The sequence below is a fragment of the Lissotriton vulgaris genome, chromosome 10 (assembly GCF_964263255.1).
Source record: "Lissotriton vulgaris chromosome 10, aLisVul1.2, whole genome shotgun sequence".
NCBI lineage: Eukaryota > Metazoa > Chordata > Amphibia > Caudata > Salamandridae > Lissotriton > Lissotriton vulgaris.
The window spans coordinates 25,699,537-25,719,335 of record NC_141698.1 but is presented as its reverse complement, the minus strand read 5'-3'; the positions used below and the strand labels follow the sequence as shown (position 1 = coordinate 25,719,335).

At 44.9% G+C, this 19,799-nt stretch overlaps 1 protein-coding gene across 4 annotated transcripts in view; it reads left to right on the top strand.

Moving 5' to 3' along the window:
- GRIPAP1 (GRIP1 associated protein 1) overlaps positions 1-19,799 on the top strand; it is a 395,004-nt gene that overhangs the window by 137,083 nt on the left and 238,122 nt on the right. For all 4 annotated transcript variants that reach the window (XR_015300640.1, XM_086940304.1, XM_086940303.1 and 1 more), the window contains 3 exons: positions 618-713; positions 7,000-7,212; positions 9,202-9,315. Coding sequence is in view for 3 of the 4 variants with exons in the window: in XM_086940304.1 (XP_086796430.1) it covers positions 618-713; positions 7,000-7,212; positions 9,202-9,315 (423 nt within the window). In the remaining variant the exon portion in view is untranslated. The remainder of the gene's footprint in view (positions 1-617; positions 714-6,999; positions 7,213-9,201; positions 9,316-19,799) is intronic.

Here is a 19,799-nt window from a genome sequence, read left to right as displayed (position 1 = left end):
TATATTTGAAGTAAATTGCTAATATGGGCCTGGAGGCCTTGCGTTGGAGCTCTTGGCATACAAAACAAAGACCCGTTGTAGCACTGTAGATATGTTACTGTCCAACTCTTTTTAAAGTTGTGTTAGCCTTTCAAAAGCTCAAAGTAGCTTCTCACTCATTGCATCAAGATGAGGCACTCTTTCTTGGAGGGTTTCAAGGAGAAGTACTTCTGCTGCACACATCAGGGTTGTGCTACATGCGGCGCCCACCGGTGTTAACAATGTGTCTGACTGCAGTGAAGGAACTAACTGTCCTTGGAGCGAAACAAAAGGTGTTGGAAAGAACATACACCAGCCCAGAGCCTCTGATGGGTACTGATAGGCAACAGTTCTGGGGGTGGAGTAATGGGCAGGGGCAATATAAGTGGCTGTGGAAGGTAAATGTGTGTGACTACCAATCATCTTGATGAAGAATATATTGATATTAACTGTACAGACTGCTCCAATTAGTGACAAATTGCCCTGCCTGGCTGCTGACAGTGGAAGGACCCCTTTCCTTCCAGCTTTCTTGGGGTCCCTCTTTTTCGTTTGCCCTATTTGCTCTCATTTTCTTTAACTTCTGTCTTCTCTTTCTGCAGGAGTCACTTCGAGCAAACACTCGTCTGTCAGAGCAGCTGCAGGAGCTCGGGCAGGAGAAGGAGCGGCTGCTGCAGGATTTAGAGGAGGCTAGAAAGGTACGATTGTTCTCCACTGGTCCCCAGGCCCACATATTGGTCCATGCACTCCAATTCAGTGCCCAGGTTTTACTCCCTTTTAGGTACTTGACTAGCCTTCAGTAGCAATGTTAAGTATTAATGGTTTCACTGGCAGTTAGTATCATTTAGAAACTCCGATACAGTAAGACACAGTAAATAGCACAGACATGGGCTCACGTTGGGGCCACAAGATCCCTGCCCTTGAGCTGGCGAGAGCCTTCAAGAAGTTACTGTACTTCACCTGAAGCTGAGGAGCCACAGCAAAACTTTCAGATGTGAGACCATACCATTCCTGAAGGCCCAGATGGAGGCCATTTATGTCCCTAACAACCCCTAAGTGCAGCACAGGTGTTTCCCTGGACTTTCCTTTGTGGAAAAGTATCTCTCCAAGTGCCTGACAAAGATTATGGCCTCACAGAGGAAGATCATTCGGAGTCGGATACCCTACTTCCCAATTCTAATACTGATGTTGGCTTCTATCTGGACTTGCAAAATGTGACTAGCCTAACATTTTGTGTGAGATCTTGCAACTCACCTCCTCAGTGGCAGAACCCATGTTTCCATTTTGAGGCCCACTTGAACCCAGCCATTCTTGCAGTGGTGAAACCCTTTTTTAGGACCAGCAGTTTGTAGACAGATTGCCAGGCGCTATAGGCCTTCTAGGTTGGACCCCTAATTTTTTGTTGTCTCACTCATCCCTGCAAAGTCTGGTTGTACTAATGCCCTCCTTGAAGCACATACCGAATGCCTTCTGTACAGCGCATCGTGATAGAGACAAAGAAGCTTAAACATATGGGCAGAAAAGTCTTTGCTTCTGACGTACTGGACATGGAACCACATGGGTGAGCCCGTGGATATTTGCTTGTGAGCCTGTAGACATTAGAGTGTGAGCTGATGGAATCGGAGTCCACATACACATTTGTGTGAACCCACAGCGGCCTAACTGGGAAAATGTGTCCTACCATCTGACCTGCAGTACCTCCTGCTTCTCTGGCTCTGAGATTAACAAATAGCTCTGCTCATAGATCGCATTCTCGCTCGGCAGGCCATCCTTTTATTTCAGCTATGAAACTTGCACTGTGCCTTGTGAGACAATACATTGACTAATGCTTTTAAACAAGCAGTTGCACATGTTTTTGTTACAGGGTGAATACTGGCATTCATATTTCAAAGTTTATGTAAATTGAATTCTCTCTATTCTTCAGCATTGGCTCTTTATATATTTTCACATGTTTGAATATTTCCTGTTGTCGTGCTAGGATCCCGTGTTGTGAAATGTTCAGTAGCAGTGCACTTGTGCAAAACACCATTGGAAAAGCCATAGACCACCCACCCATTCACTTCTGTATATGACTCAAACTCTGGCCAATCAGAGGGATGGGCTCCCATCTCTACTCCCCGAAGAGGCTCTAGCTGACATATTTTTACTGAACATCGCCATGAACAGAACTGTCAAGAGCTGAGCTATGCAAAACACACAAGATGATGGACAGAATGTTGCACAATGGCAAAACATTCACCCCCAGTCACAGATCTGGGTTTAATCTATCGTTATTTTGCTCACCAAGCCACCCCAGTTGAGACCTGGCCATATGCAAATCAGCCTTGACCCTGTGCCTCATGGGAACAGTCCAGCCCGAACTGCCAAGCCATGTCTTCCCTGGACCGGAATCAAGCATCCTAGGACCGGTTTCTGGCTTATCAGCCTTCATCAGCCAGGATAGCTTGACTCCAGTGTCTTAGTGAGCACGGGACCCACGTCTGGGCATACCCTTCCCACATAGGGTGAACAGCAAAACACACAAGATGATGGACGGAATGTTGCACAATGGCAAAACATTGCTCCACTTTCTTCCGGAAAGACATTCTGAATACTTTCACAAGAGCAGTTCTACACTGATATCCCTCATTACGTATCAACAGTGGCAAAGAGAACATCAAAAGAATCTCTTCCTAAGAGATTTGACAAATGTGATGAAAGGAAGATATACAAGATTGACAGTTCTTCCCCTTGTATATCTTCAGAGGAGTTCTAAAATTGACAAAGTGTAAATCACCTGACAATGTGCATACATTTCTCCTACGCCAAGTGAAAACACATTCTGCTGTGTTAGATGCTGTGCAAAGGAGGTTTACATTGTCGTCTAGTTCCTACAAATATTGGGGTATGTTGGGGCTTTTGTCCACCTACACAGTGTGCAGATCCACCAGATAAAGTGTCAAAGTAGGATTCCAGGGGTGAGAGAGTCAATGTGCTGCCTGACCGTTCTATCAAAGTTGCCAAAACATCAGCTTATTGGTACAGGTCTGACCGCCAATACAGTTTGAGGTGGAGCTGTTCATCAAAGAGCTGTCAGAGGAAGACCAGTGTCAATCTAAGGCCGCACTAAAGTAAAAAAAGAGGAGATGGCATCCTCCTTCTCGAGGATGCTGTATTGGATTCATCTACAGTGAGTTTTAAATGGATAGACAGTGCTGGTGGTACGAAGCAATGCAGATGATTGAAAAGCCCTTCAAGCCCCTGTCCTAGATATGCCATGTGATGGTATCTTTGTCTTTGACAAGAAGGTGGTTGATAGCGCTTCAAACCATCAAAACAAATGCAGACATTTGAAAGCTGTAGGGTGCATTGCAGAGAGTCATACAGGAAATGTTATAAAAAATGTTATCATTATAACAACTTTTGTCAAGCAAGGCTATCTGGTTCTCAACAATATTACTGTCAGCTGAGTCGGCAACCAAGAGGCCACTCTAGTAGGTTGAACCAGAGGCGCACAGGAGGCCACTGAACAGGACTTCTTCATACTTTCCCTCACTTAGTTGACCCTACCTGCCAGGGGGAGGATGCAGTTTTTGTAAGAAGCATGACAGGAATTTCCATCTGACAAATGTGTACTTCACATTGTGAAGATGGGACACATTTCAGAATTTATGCAGATCAGTCACTGTAAAAAGAGGTTCGCATCCTTCTCCTAGAGGAATAGGGAGGGATCAAAGCTATTTTTCAAAGGAGCTGTAGATTTTGTACCACAAGGCCCGAGACCGCAGTGATTTTATTTTAAATTGTTCCTATAGTCAGACCGTCTGTAGGTTTGCGTCCAACTTTAGATTGTGAAGATTAAAGAAATCCCTGAAAAAACGAAGAAATAGGCATCCTCTCAGTCACACGATAGAACCTGAGCCTTAAGGTAACTGGCCTTCATTTTCAGTTCGAAGTGCTCCCATTTGGCCTGAAATCTACACCAAGAATTTTCACCAAGTGTAGTACCCCAGTAGTCTACAGTGCTGGTTCTGTCAGTTTACCCTAACTTCGTGGATGGCTGATCAAGGCACCCTCGTATCTTCATGCCTGCAACGCTTTTCAAAGGACAGCGACACTCTATGCTGCACTAGGTCTCGCAATAAATATAAAGAAATCCGCTCTGTTCCTATTGAACAATTTGATTTTCCTCCAAGCAGAAATAGTCATACGTAGGGTGAAGGGCTTTCTATCAAAGGAGAGGTGTCGAGCAACAACAAATTGCTTTTTTAGCCCAAACACAAGACATAGTGACGGTGCGAAAATTAAAGATGTTATTGTGCTGCAAGGCATCATGATTCCTCAATGCTGCCTACAGAGGAGACCAGCCCCAGAAGACCTAAGTGCACAGTGATGCCGGAAGGAGGGGATTGGAACAATAAAATCAACATAAAAAAAATGAAAGATTCACTAAGTTAATGGACAGAGAAGGAATTCTCATTTCTTGTCCACAAACTCACTGAATCTTTCATTATTTGTCATATATTAGCTGGCCAGTTACTGATTCATTCAGATCATGAGTGTTCTCGACAAAAGATATCTCTCGCCTTGAAAAGGAGGCTCATTTTAATGACTGGCCTGTAAGGCGAAGATGGTGTCTAGTGGAATCCAGACTTCACAGTAATCTATTAGAGCCCCGGGCAGTGAGATTAGCGGTTAAGTCCTATCTCTCCTCTCTGAGAAACTCTTGGGTGTTAATGATGTACCACACATGCAAACGGGGGAGGTTGGGGGCGATGATTCCTATTTATACTGGAAGCCCAAAAACTCTGGTTGTAGGTCATAGGAAAACAATGAAGATCCATATTCACAATGTGTGGCAGTGTCGGAGACTGTCTGTGCAGATGCTCTCCAATGTCAGACACTCACGAATGGCAACTGGACAGTGGAAAGCGGACATACTGCTTTCTTTCAAATCCCTCAGTGCCTGTCAAGACTGTTGCACTTCAAGACAACTCGTCTCTTGCTACCGCTCAATGCACAGAGTTTGGATTGCAGTCTTCACTCCTTACACCCCACAGCTAGGAACTTCAGGCAGTAGAATGTGGTGTATTGTATATTCCAAATGATAATTGTGAGATATTAGAGCTTGGGCAACTTCTACTCTTAAATCCTATTGAATGAAATGGAAAAGGCTTTGCAGCCAGGCTCTTCCTATGCAAGAATATAGATCCATCGAGCATGCCTCTTCACCAATCTTTGTTATCTTCTGCACCTAAGAAACGTAAGACTGTTATTCTTTGGTCAGAGTACGTTTGGTAGCTGTCTCGCGCTATTTGATAAGACCAGACCTGTGTTCTCTATTCTCAACAAGGAGAGTTACAAAATTCATTAAACGTCTGTAAGGATCTTTCCTGCCCATGGCTAGAATTTTCGCTTCATGTGCATTGAATAAAGTTCTGGAGGCATTGATAAAGACTCCGTTTGAGCTTAACTACAAATCCACAGATCAGTTGGTGGGATGCATGCTCTCTAGAAGAGAACTATATTTACATTTTTACAAAGATAAAGTAGATCTCAGAACTAACCCCGGTTTCATACTCAAGGTACCATCTTAATATAAATCAACAGTTGTGGTAACATCTTTTTTCCCATATCCTATTACTGTGGCTGAGAGGTCACCACATTCCCAAGAACTCAATATATGCTTGAAATGTTATCATCAGTGGACTGACAATTTTCATAAGACTGAAAAACCTCTTAGTGACCTTTAGTTATGTAAAAAGAGGAAGTCCTTTACGAAACAAGGACTTGGAAATGGTTTGTTTTGTGCATTATACTAGCTCAGCTAGCTCATAAGACAGTGAGCAGACCTATCAGTGGCAGGGTCTGAGCTGGTTCTAAAAGAGGAAGGTGAGCAGGGAGCCGCTGTTTGCTTAGGCACATGTGTGATATCATGACATGGAAGTTAACTCATGTGTTTGCCAAACATTACTGCACGGAGATCAAGCCAAAAGCAGAAACAGCAGTGAGACTGGTGGTATCCTGTAATTAATTTGTTTGTAGAATCTGGTTTTATTCCCACCTTCCTAGAAGTTTGGTCATAATTTGTACTGCATATGAAGTCTACTTTCAAGCCTGTGAATCTATGAAAGATCTAATGCTGAAGAACAATAAACCCATACCTGTAACACCAGTTCTTCAGCATTGGTATCTTTCCTGGATTCACAAGCCACTTTCCTTTCTCAGCTTCTACTTAATAAGACTCAGCTATCCATTTCCACAATTAACAAGTTTAGGATCATCTGGCAATTTTGGCTTCTGAGGGGAGTAGATATGGGTGCCTATACCTCTGATCATGTCTCATATGGAGGTGGATAGGTTATATACATGTATTGCTTTTTCATTGTTGTTGTGAAGAAGGACACTGTTATTGAACATTGGTTACCAAGGATTCCTAGCTTGATGACAGAGACTGTTTACGCATGTGAATCAATGAGTGATACGTTTGTTGAAGGTCTGAAGTTAAAGTAAGTAGCCTTTTTCTTTCGCCATATGAAGTACTTAGAGGTACTTTAGGAAGATAATTCCTGCCAGGACAATACTAGGCCTGTCTCTCGGTATCTTTTATGCATATCTGAGCACTTTCTCCAGGGTTTCTCTCCTTGATTCTGCCTTCCCTGTTAGATAGCTCGGTCGGTCAGTGCATCTACCCCAGAGATATGGGTGTAATCTGCAAGGTCTGATTCATTTCCTGGCCAGCCAACTCAAATTTTTATTTTTTTGACGCCACTCCTATAAGTAGAGTCATGTATTGTAGAAAGCAGTACAAAGCCACATTTTGTGGGCTTGTAGCTTTCAGAGGTCAGCAATTCCCCTTCCCTCTGCCCTGGAAAAGCTCTCTGTTTGTATCCTTTTTTGTCTCTGGCTACATATAGCACTCCGATGCCTGCAGTTAGGTTAGTGCTAGATAAATACCACATACATATGGCCAAAGGTCCTAATATTTCCCTCTTTTTGGCCAAGAGTGCGGATAAACGGAAGGCCATGTTGGACGAGATGGCCATTGAGATGCAGAAGGAAAAGACGAGACACAAGGAGGACTTGGGTAACGTGAAGCTGCATCACGAGAAAGAGGTGCTGGGAATCCGTGCCAAGTACGAGAAGGAGCTGCGCGAGCTGCACGAGGAGAAAAACCGCGGTGAGGAGGACCTGAGGGTCCAGCTGAGGGACGAGAAGGTACGTGGGAATCTGAGGAGTCTGTTGAACATTGTGAAGTACAGGGAGAGAAGAGACAGAGGATACGTTCAGGATGGAAATGTACGGGATGGGGAAGAGATGAATATGTCAGCTCAGAATGAAGAAGTTTGGGAAGCAGAGATCAGAAGCCAGCTGGCTGGCAAGAAGGTGCAGTGAGAAGAGTCAGATGGGTCAGCTGAGGGCGAAGAGGACCAAAACGGAAAGACTTGAGGGGGCCAGTTCAGGATGAGAATATGTGGAGATAATTGAAGGGCAACTCGGAAGAAGGTGCTTATAATAAATATTAAGGGGCAGGTTCATGATGAAGAGGTACATGGAGGAAATATTTATGGATAGGGTAGCATGGGAGGCAGGGGCAGGTGAGGGTCAACATTTCTGGGGAGGAGATTGCAGGCCTAGCTGACTGTGAGAAGACCTGGGAAGAGTGAAGGACTGCTGATGGATGAAAATGTGCAGAGAGCAAAGGCTGAGCCCCCAGATCAGGGTGACATGTTGCTGGGAGGAGAGACTGAGTGGCCGTCTCAGGGCGAGAAAGTATGGATCAGACAGACAAGGGTTCATGTAAGGGGGAAGTGGGGTACAGGAAGGAAAGACTAAGGGGGTAACCTGGTATGAGAAGATGGTCTGAGGAGCAATCTCAGGGTGAGAAATTGCATGGAGGTTAAACAGAGGAATAGGTCAGGATGAGATGGTGCTGGGTCGTGGATCATCCTGAGTGGCAGCTCAGGGGAGGGACGTGTAAAAGAGTGACAGTCCGAGTAGTAATGAGAAGGTACAGGAAGGAAAGATTAGGGGTCAGCTGAAGGGCAAAAAGGAAAGTACAAGGAGGAAAACCTGAGGGGGCAGCTCACAGTGATGGGACGTGGAGGCGAGTGAGGGTCAGGCTCATGTTGCAGAAGTGCCAGGAGGATGGATTGACTCAAAGGTCAGGAATAGGTGGTGCGGCTGGGTCAAGATAGAGTGAGTCGCGGCTCACGACAAGATGATGTGTGGCGGAGAGAGTGAGTAGCCAGCTCAGTGTGAGAAGATGGAAGGACCTGGAGGAGAGATTGAGGAGCTGTTCAAGGTGATACGAAACAAGGACGAGAGGCTAAAGGCCACCGTCAAAGAGAGAATGTGCCGGAAGGAAATGCTGTTCGGCTAGGTCAGATCGAGGGCTGGTGCACAGTGGGGAGCTAGGGTTCTGATATCATGATGATATCATACAGGGAAAAGATACTCTTAGGTAGCCCAGTGTTAAAAAGTCTGGGGAGGAGAGACTGTAAGAAGGGTCAGGTAAGAGAGCACGTGGAGTGGAGAACGAGGACAGAAGCAGGGTAAGAAAGAACAGGGAGCAAGGTTTGCTAATCAACTCTGAAAGACCAAAAGCCCTCTGAAGGCTCAGAGGTAAACTGAAAGCGATTGAAGGCCCGCTGTAGAGTGAGAAGGTAACAGAGAGGAGAAAGTGAGGGCCAGGTTAAGAATGTGGCACTGGTACGGTGAAACAGGTGAAGGGCAGCTCAAGGGGGTGGGCGAGGGGAGTCCACTGGCACTGGAAAGCTTTATCCACTAACTATTGGTCTCACTCTGAATGGCGCCGCTGGTGCCACTCCATCTCGAGGTGAGCCTCACCGCGCCATAAGAACTGGAGATGCACGGCATGCGTAGGAGGCTGCTCTAGAGGGGATGCTTCTGAAGCACCATCTGGTCTGGTGGAGTTGGTGCGGGGAGGCATGCTCTGCAGCGGCCCCTGCTGCTAAAGCTCTGGGAATCTTTTACGCCGTAGTGCTCTTGCCTTAGCACTTTTCATTTAACACAGTTCACAGAGATATAGTCAGAGTGCCTGCTCCTGATCTTGTGTGCAGGCAGTTGCTCATCCTGAGAGTATGCAATGGTTTAGTCTCTGCCCTTCTGCACCCAGATCCTGAAATAAGTTGTTGCATCGTCTGCTAAGACAGTTCCCCTGACTGCTCCACTTCCTTGTTGCAGGCACGTAGCCGGGAGTTGGAGAGCCTGCAGCAGACGGTAGAGGAGCTCCGACTGCAGATCCAGTCCCTGGAGAGCGCCAAGGGATGGTTTGAGCGGCGGCTCCGGGACGCTGAGGTGGGCCGTCTACCTTTGATAGACAGATGTGTGCTTTAAATGTTCTTTCTCTGCTTCTCTACTAACCATCTGCCACACTCTCTACTCTGCTGATGCCTTGCAAGCAGGATTTATAACCATGATGGGACCTTGCTTAATCTGCAATACGCGTGCTTACTTGTGAATATGGGGCGTTAGAAGCAGTCGGTTCTGTTTTTTTGTGATATATTCCCAGCGTTTAAGCTTTTCTTTGATGCAGTGTTTTGCGTTTGGATTTTGTAGGATCATGTCCGAGTGTTCAACTTCAGTAGACTGATGGGTTGAGTTCTGTATAATGTGAGTTCACCTAGATGCCAGTTTGCTATTTGAGGTCAGGTGATGCGGACAAGAAATGGCCGAATAATCGCTAGCAGTAAATCTCCTCTAGAGCGATGCCATTCATGCGGTCTTGCTGAAACTGTTTCAGGAGCCAGGCATTTTTACTTTTCTCTGGGTTTTGTTTGTGACATGTCTTTGGGAGGTGGGTAAATTTAGAACAATTATAAAGCGCTTTCCAGTTAGGAAGTTGAAAATCTGCTTTAGGTTTAGTGGTTTTGAGAACGTCTATAGGGCCAAACAGCGTACATTCCTGCCACCCCTTGTTCCCTGTGTGAGGAATGTGTTGGGCACATATTCAGTTGTGGAATGATCATGGGGCACTATTGACCCCTGATGCTGTTCATTTACTAAACCTCACTGTTGACTTCCAGGGGTGCTTGTTCAAAAGCAGCCCTCCTCTTTCCTTGGTATGTCATGCAGGCTTGGGTGTTGGTATTAATAAATTCTCATTTCGTCCCTCTTCATTTCTGAGAGATTTACACTCAGTTTGTGCAGAAAAGAAGGTCCATTTGCCTCCTGTGTTCTCTCTAAAAAATGACACTTGCATTTGAAGAGAGGGTGGCATTGTAATGTTCCTCGTTTAGTTGCAACCTTTGTTTAATCAGCTTTGCTATCCCTTTGAGCACCCCTTTGCTACACTCCCAGCTAACCAGAATCAATCAGCATCGTAAATGGACATTAATCTGAGACGTAGAAGGCATGGGACATGATCAGAGGTTGTTGTCTCTCTTGATAATCCATGAAGGAGTCTAACAAATGTCCACAGAGACACCAAAGCACAAACCTGCCTCTGTGATGGAAGTGCACCAGATCTGGCTGTGGTGTCTTTTTCAGATTTCTAGTGACCAGGCACAGGGCTGCAGCTGCGCCCTCATAAAGTCTGGATAAAGAGATTAACACTTGTGGTGATCAGGGAGGAAATGTGCAAAAACTGTGCTCCTCCTATCCCAGCTGTGGATGGGACAAATCTGTAGATCTCGTTCCACACCGTATTATATTGGAATATTACCCAATCCTTGGAGAGTACAAGGTGGCAGCTGGAGAAACTGGACAAACCACATGAACGTGTCACTCTAAGCCATAAACCCCGTACCTGCCTACCACGTACCCAAAAGAAACCTCCGATCCACCAACCTCGCCGAAATCCCGCGCACCCGCAGAGCCAGGACAGGGGGAAGAGTGTTAACCTACATCGCTGCCAAGACCTGGAATGAGCACTAAAGCGACATCAGATGCGCCCCCTCGCTGAACACCTTCAGAAAGACCCTCAAGACCTGGCTCTTTGACTGAACCGAACTGCTGAACCCCCACCCCCGCGCCTCGAGACCCTCACGGGTGAGTAGCGCGCTTACAATTTCCCTGATTGATTGATTGACCCTGGAGAGTTCAGCGGGCACTTTAAACTACAGTGTGCCACAGCATCACTGATCTGCTCTTTTATGTGAGAAACCATCCCTTTATCACCGTAGAGGGATTTATAAAATGCAAATCATGGACTGCCAGTTCTCTGTTCATCACACTGAGTTATTTCCATTCACACTGCATCATTCCCAAGTGTCCTTCATGTCCTTCTGTCTTATTCTCGTCTACAGTAGCTTAAAGTATACAAATTCCTGCATCTTCAAGATCAGATCCTGCTCCTCTGAACGAAGGTCTGAACCCACTGTGCACAGGACTCGAAGAATTCTGCCTGACTAAGATGGTGGAAGTGAAACCGTGTTTGGCTTTTACAAAAGACAGCCAATTGCATCCCGGGAGTCGATCAATCAATCCGGTATTTGTAAAGCATGAACAAATCATCCCTAAGGGTCTCAAAGCGCTGGGGGCCATCGGGGAGATTAAGTGAGCTTTTGCCCAGAATCACATGGTGCTGATCTGAGCTGCCGCCGGGTTTCGAACTATGAGCCCCTCGCCCCGGAGTCAGCCACTCTGGCCGCTGCGCCACTCCTCTCCCCCATCAAGGTCTCTTCAGCTAAGGCCTTCTCTTCAGTCCACCCTGGCAGGAGGTCACAATATTGAACACCTGGGGCCGAAACATATTCACTTCAGAGTGCCTGGCATGGTGTGAGAGTCATTGCCTCTTGCCTCTTAAACAGAGGATTTGCATGCCTTGTGGGCAGTGGCTAAAAATGATACTGCTCAACCCCCAAAGCACACAGGGAGCTTTGAAGCTTCTTCCATCTGATGCCATTAAAGCTAGTGAACTTACGTTGCGTTCCATACTGGAAGTACAACAGCACGTGGGATAGGCACAGAAGTGTTGCTGTTACGCCTACCTTGATGCGCTCCAAAGGTTTCTTGATGAAGAGAACCCTTCTTTGCAGAGCGTGTGGGGTTGTGCTGTCTACCAGTAGCATAGGAAGTTCATTTGGCATCGCCAACTGTTCCAGTGGAGATAGTCCGCAGCTGGTCACATGCTGACACCAAACATCAGGCTAAGCTTGCCCATATTGACTATGAATTAAGGCACAGGCCTGACATAACTTGACATCAGTGTGCCATTGACCTGCAGGCCTATCTTTCCCAGGGTGTTAAAACCTCAAAAATGTACTTTATTTTGAGGATTTGGGTATAAATGAACAGAACTTTCCTGTGCACATGGCCACAATGTCTAATTACCTCTCACCCACAGGTAATGTGCCAGGGGCTCCTTGGACTCTGCACAGCAAGGTGGAAGAACCTTTCAGCGGGAATTTGAATGTTTGTTGCTAAACTGTCGTTTATTCGCCTCTCATTCCCCTGAAAATGGCGATCCTGCTGCGGAATATAATTTAGAGCAAAGACTTGCTTCGCTGAGCGCTCTGCCCTGACCCAGATATTTTGCAACCCAGAGGCTATCCCTCCTCTGCTAGATTTGAGATCACCAGGGGCGCGCCAGCTCTTATTTACTAGAAAATAGACTGATTCTGAGGTTCAATATTTGACTTTTGAATATCTTGGTGCTTAGGCGGGACCGTCTGCTACATAATCGGTGAGCCCCTATATTTAAATAATAAAGTTAATTTATCCGACAATAACTTGGACTTGATAAGTTCCCCTCTCGTAGAGGACATCAAGAGACTTTCTGTAGATGATTGGTGTAATCCTTCTTGTAAAGCCTCTCTGCAAGACTTACTTACATTGCATAACTTAAAATAATCCTGCTTGTTTTATACATGCGGTGTGGGCTGTACATTAGCTAAAAATGCCATTTGTGCTGCTGATGCTCTGATCTGGTCGGTGTCTATTTTAGAGTCTTTATTTCTTTTTTTTGGGAATGGAGCTTAAAGGGCATTCTTCAAACATCATGCTAGCCAATCTTTGAGGACTGTGTCTGTTTTAGATCTATGTACCCCCCACTTTCAAGGCTGTTGGAGTTTTGCTCAAAACAGACCTATCTTAACAACCATGTCTTGAGGGGTTATTCAGTTTTGTGTTTGGCAGCTTTTACCTTTTCCCTCCAAAATTGATTCATGACGTATAGGGATTCTGCAGTATGCTGATGACATAATTAGATTAAATAGCCCAATGGTTGGACTTCAACACTCATGGAAAACTTTAGAAAAGTGGAGTGTTTGTAACAAATGGTGGTCAACCCATTGAACACGGAAGTAGCAAGCAGCATCTAGGCAGAGCCACAAAAGCACTCAGCGGCTTCCGTGCACCTGCATCAAGTCGTGACGTGGAACTTGCAAGGGGGAGCACGAAAGTGGTTGTTTATTAATCTAAGATGCAAAGAGTTTAGCCCTTTATGTATGGCTTTTGGACCAGTTTGTTGTTCTCCTGGTTATAACTATGTAGGAATGTGTTTCAGTAAAAAGCTGGTTTCAGAGTAACAAAGGGACAGAAAAGTTCACAGAAAAACTTGATATGTGAAAAAGTGCAAAGATGAGTCACAAATTACATAGTCGTGATACTCCTCAAAGGCAATGCGTAATCTGTCTTTGTTCCGGAAATAGGATTATACCACTGCTCGATCTAGGTTTAAAGAAACACTGTCCAGGAGAGGTCATGCCGTGCAGAACAATTCTACCTACCTGCAAGGAAATATTCTGAATGTGTCCTGAATCCTTATAGTACGATTGTAATCCGACACACGTCTATAAGTGGGAGTTTTGTCTGTATGAGGTTCATGCAGTTTCAGTAACTGGGATTTAAAAAATGTCTTAATCATACGGGTATTAGCAGCGACACCTGTAGATTGTGTGTTCAAGGACTCGAGGCGCTCTCACATAAGCTGCCTATGTCTTGTATTGCTAACAGAAAGATGGATGCAACGTGAATTTAATGCATTCTGAGGGCATGTTTGTAAGGAAGCGCTTATATTCATTTTGAGTGGATATTCAATGAACTTTACAAGGAAATTTGTAAACACTTTTGCATCTGTGTCTAGAAAGCTATTGGATTGTTTAATGTTCAGTTAATTTTAGAGCGCCACTTTTATATGACCTGTGACTATTATTCTTTTTAGCTTCTGTTTTGGGGCTGTGTCTTTGCATTTCATTTGACTTTGTGAAGTTGACTTGCTTTTAACTGGCAATAGCGTTTCATTACTATTATTAAGCAGAATTTCTCCACCAATTTTGCAAAACCGAGTGGTAGGGTCAGTTTTGTAGCTACTCTCGATTGAAGTATCTTCATAATAACAGGACTTGCAAATCAGGGTGGTTCTAAGAATATTAAGCGTGTGTGCTCCTCTTGTCAGTACATCCTGAAACGTATTGATAAGATCATCCGGGGACGTGTTCTTAGGCGATATTACTAACTAAATTAGGGTGCGTGGCAAATAAAAATCCAAAAAAGTATACAGCAGAGGAAATGGCGATCCAGATATTCATCTTATACCTTTTTGTTTGTCTGCTATTACTGGAGAGAGATGGTGGTGAAGGGTCGTGGATTGGTGCTGGTGGAAGGTCAATCATGGGCATCTTCGTAAATGGAGACTATGATGTGCTTATTTGCACCAATCTTGGCTTCGAAGACTGATCCTGAGGTGGTAAAGGATCCTGAATGGGAACAGCAGAAAGAATAACTGTTGTCGTGATCTGCGCTGGAAGAAGTGAGAAGGGAGTAGCGAAGGAGAGTTGTTCCGCTGGTGACTCTGAAGATGGAGCAGTGGAAGCGTGTCTGCACGTGGAGTTATTCAACAGCATGTCCTTCGACATTGAGTGCTTCCGCTGCGACAATGGGTGCCTCGATGGAAATAATTTAGCATTAGAACAGTGGACAGTGCAACAGTTAAGTAAATAGGATAATTATAGACTTAAATCAGTACTATAATGCGAGTGTCCAGCCGGACAATCAATTTAATAAATCAAAAATGTCAATGAACAAAAATACAAACATAGCAATAACGTGGGACACAATCCTGCCTCCTACATGAACACATGACAAGTACATTTAGGAGAAAAACATATCAGGCAAGACGGGGTAGCTTGTGGAATATTGAGCACAATTTCTAACAAGCTTAGAGAAACCGTAACTGCACTTTTTTAATCAGGTCCAATTAACGTGTAAACTGTTTATAGTAGTCGATGTTTCGATCCTTTAAAAACAATATGTTTTTGTCCTAAATGTACTTGTCATGTGTTCATGTAGGATGCAGGATTGTGTCCCACGTTAAACTAAACTGTTACCCAAGGTCCTTATCTACCTTCCAGGTTCCCTTGTGTTTGTAAAAGTTCAATGGAAATGATAGCAGTCTTTGCGGCGATCTGCTCTGCGTCTGTGACAGTATTATCAGTGAAGTCCTCTCTGTCAGTGGGCCCGGTGTCGGCCAAATCTTCGATGCCGTAGGTGCTGTGGAGCTCTTCAGTGGGAAGCATCGATGCACCTGTTGAAGTCGCCAATGCTCATGTGACCTTCAGGAGTGTGTCATATGGTAGCGATGATCCCTGTGTTACCTTTCCTCCTTAGATCTCCACTCCAATGAGTCTTTTATTGGGAAATGCATAGGTTCAGTAGAGGACTTATCATCACTGACCTGCCTCCTGTTTCTTCCTCCTGGTTCCACCTTCAGATTTTCTAGTTGACCCCTGAAGCGAATGCCTTCCCTGTCCTTAATGGTTCTTTTGGTCTCCTTTTGGCAGGACCCACTGGTGTGCACTGAATGTGTTGCTGAAATATACACTACACAAACCAAGTGGGGATCAGTGGCCGCCTTCTTCCTCCCACAAGGAGGACACTTCACAAAAGGCGAAGGGATTGTGAGAAAAAAAAAACAAATGTGGGAGAAACAGGTGATCATATTGAAGGGCTGTAAAAGAGACAGAGGGTAGTGGAAAATAATGGGGGTTGAAGGTAAAAAACCTCAAGAATTTGGAAGAAATTCTCCTAAAGTGTTCTAGAATCTAGTCAGCACGAACCAGAAAAAATACAGAAGGTGTAAGGCAAGATGCCAGTACAGTGCATGTTGGGAGAGGGATGCAGCTGAGAGTTGGTAGCTTCACAGACCTTAAAGGAGCAGTGGCCTCTTTTAGACCTGGTTCACTTTAGCTCAGCAGGCATTCTTTTTCTTCATTTTGTTCTACACAGAAGTGCAGGGTTATACATACTTTTTAGCCTGGGAAGCTAACATTTTTCATCGAGGTGCTGTAATGTAGTCTTCTGAGCTGTTCCTTAATAGACTAGTTCAGTGAGATAATTAACCTCAATAAAAGCCTTCCTGCTTAATTCTCTGTAGGTGGCATTTGATGACTCATTTATTTAATGTATTTATTTATCTCACTTGTAATGCGCAACTGCCACCTAAAAGGTATCCTGGCGCTATTTAAATTACTGGTGGGAAAAGGAGAGAAGTTTTGTACAGTGTGACAGTACTCAACAATATAATACTGAGTTACAATCCTGAAGAAAGATCTAAGTTTTAGGAAAAAGCCATGCTTTGAGACCCTTTCTGAAGAGTAATCCCTCGACAGAAAATCTCAGGGCAACCGGAAGTTGATTCCATAGCCGAGCTGCTTCAATCATGAAACTTCGTCCCCCTTGTCTGGTTTTTCTAAACCTGGCCACACTGACCATCTTGGCTGAAGAGAAGCGTACGCTCCTGCTGGGGGTGTGCCATTTTAGTCTCTTCTGCAGAGGAACCGGACCAAAGCCATGAAGGGATTTATAAACGATGCAAAGGGACTTAAACAAATTTTTCTTTGTATTAATGGTAGCCAGTGTTTCGAGGACAGGTATACAGAGGATCTTCTCGGCCTGTTCAGGGCCAATTTGGCTGCTGCTGCTTGAACTCTCTGAAGCAGCTTGATTAGGTAATCCGGAGCGCTTTGCATTAGGGCATTATAATACTCCAGTCTGCGTAGGATCACACTGCGTCCCATCAATTCCCTCGATGAAATAGGTAGCAGTGGGAGAATCTTGCGAAGTGCTCTGATCAAGGAGAAACATGCTCCTGCCGTCTTGTTGACTTGAGCTTCTAAGCTAAGCTTCTTGTCGATAATTCCCCTTTGATTTCTGACAGCCTCAGAGCAAACGGGGACCTTACCAGAGGGCACTGCCCAGAAGTTAGATGGAAGCGAAACCGGAACCTTAGATGCTGGACAACACAGGAACTCTGTCTTGTCGCCATTAAACTTCAAGGAGTTGGATTTAAGCCAGACTCTAATATCGTTCATGCAATCATGAAATGTGTCAAGTGACATCGATTGATCTCCTTCCGAAGATGAGATTAATTGAGTGTCATCTGCGTAGTTAACCAAATTAACCTTATGCACTTTGATAAGTGAGATCAGTGGGCTCATGTAAATATTGAAAGGTATAGGACTAATTGATGACCCGTGCGGGACACCATGTTTAATCGCTCTATACTCAGAGCATCAAGGGAGGAGGGACACAGCCTGCTGTCAATCAGACAGATAGGAGTGCAGGCACTTTGCCACTGAGCCCCTGACTCCAGCAGAGGACAGCCTGGCCAAGAGGATGTTATGGTTGACAGTATCGAAAGCGGCAGATAGATCTAATAAGATCAATACCACTGAATTACTGCTATCTGCTCGCATTCTAAGCTTGTCCATAAGATTGTAAGAAGCTGTTTCAGTTCCATCACCTGGATGAAACCCGAATTGCTCTTCCTCTAGAATCTGGTAAACTTCCAGATGTTGAGATAATGTTTTAGTAACGAAGCGTTCCAGAGTTTTCACAGGGTATGCTAGAAGAGATACTGATGAAGCATCTACCTCCAATAAAGATTTTTTTCTACAATACTGTAAGAATGAAGTGTTTCGGGCCCCCCACATGTTGGCAGGAATATTCTACTTTAAGGCTTCAATGAGGATTCCTGCAATGCAGAAGTGGAAGCGACATTACTTCACACAGGTATGAGCCACAGACGAAGGTCTATGAAAAGGGGAGGGTAATAAAAAGCAGTCATTGCTTCACAGATAAGGAGGCAAGAAGGCTGTTAGCACTCTCAAGTCTCCTGGGATAACTTACCCTCAGCAGTGTTTAATTAGAGGAAGGTCTCCTCTCCTTCACCATAGGGTCCCACCTCTCTCTCTCTTGCATCATAATTATCTTTCAATTGCTTTGTGCCACCCCCTTTTTTTATTTAAGTGAAACACATACACTAATATTTAAGTTAGTTTATGTTTTTCTTCACTCAACGGTTTGTTAATACTTGCATTTGGAAAGGACCTGGCACAGTGTGATCCGGTAACAGGCGTACCGAAAGCCATATCTGGGTTGCAACGATTGATAGGATCTAGTTCTCTCCATGCAGTCAAAATGCAAACATGTTAACCAGACGTGGCTTACGCAGCACACCTGTGGGACAATGGGAGTTCCCTTTGTGGGCCTGTAATGTTAGATATTACTAGCAAAGGGAGCATTCTGATTGGCTGGCCAGCTCCCAACATTCCACTCTGGCTGCTAAATATTATGAATGAATTAGGCTTTCCATGTAGTGCATCAACCATGACTTGTTTGCTCCAGTTCCTTCCTTCATTTTTTTTATTTTACGTATTTCTGAAGTGCACCAAAAGGGGAGTTAAACAGACCGACTGTGAATTTTGGTATAAAAATAACCCAAGCAAGCTTTTCATAAACGAGAATGGAAATTATACCGAACCCCATCTCCTGATGACCGGTCTTCTGTGAAAGCCTTGAACTCACTTTACAGGCAGAATACACCCTGGTGTATTTTAGGTTTACTCGAATATCCTTTGCAGTGATGGCCCCTGACCCAGGGTCTTTTCGAAGCCATGTTACAGTAAAGTAATCACTTAGTGAAAGTTCATTCATAAAGATGCACAAGTGGCCGAAGTGACGTCAACACCTCTTCACCTCCTGATGACATTACGTTGGTGATCTCTTACCCTACCCTCAAGTGCTCAGCTGTCTTTCGTTTGCTGCTGACGTATTAGGGCAAAGGGTAGAATCTGCAGAAATAAAACCGGTTTACTTCCTGTTCCTGATGTTCCCTTCATGACCCTTAAGACACGGATTAGCAAGGTGAAGCCGGTGGGAGCTTCTATTACCTCTAAATGATGCACACGGGTGGCTTCTGCAGGGAGGTGTCCAAGGTTTGTTTGTGTTTTCCTGGACGGATGCGTAAACACCTGCCTTACTCACAGTTTGCTACTGAGATATCTGTTACTCCATTCAGAATGAAGGCTTAGAGCCTAATACTTCCTTGAGACTGCTTCAAAGCGCTGCACTGGACCAGAAGAGTGAAAAGAGGGACGAGAATTGATGGGGAATCAAGATTGGGAACTAGAGATCGGCTGACTAGAGCTACTCCGCTTTATGCGGCTGAGCGACTGGGCTGCCTTTGGAGAACGAAGGGATTTGACAAGTGGGATCTCATAGGGATTAGCAAGGTTGGTGACGTCTGGGTTAAGGAACGGATTAAATCTTTTATGGAACTCCAACAGGAATATAGGCTGGGCGATAGGGAGCACTTCCGTTACTTGCAGGTTCGCCATGCACTCACATCCGTCTTTCCTGTCGGTACTGATGTCCCGCAGTCCTCTCCCCTGGAAGACAGGGTGCTTGACGGGCATGTCCGGGACAGCACTATCTCTCTTATTTATAAAAAATTGATTAATAATCGCTCAGATCTTCTGGTGCGGCTTCGGGAGGCTTGGACCGTGGATGGGTTGGAACTGGACGATGAAGATTGGCAGGCTGCGATATCCTCTCCTAAG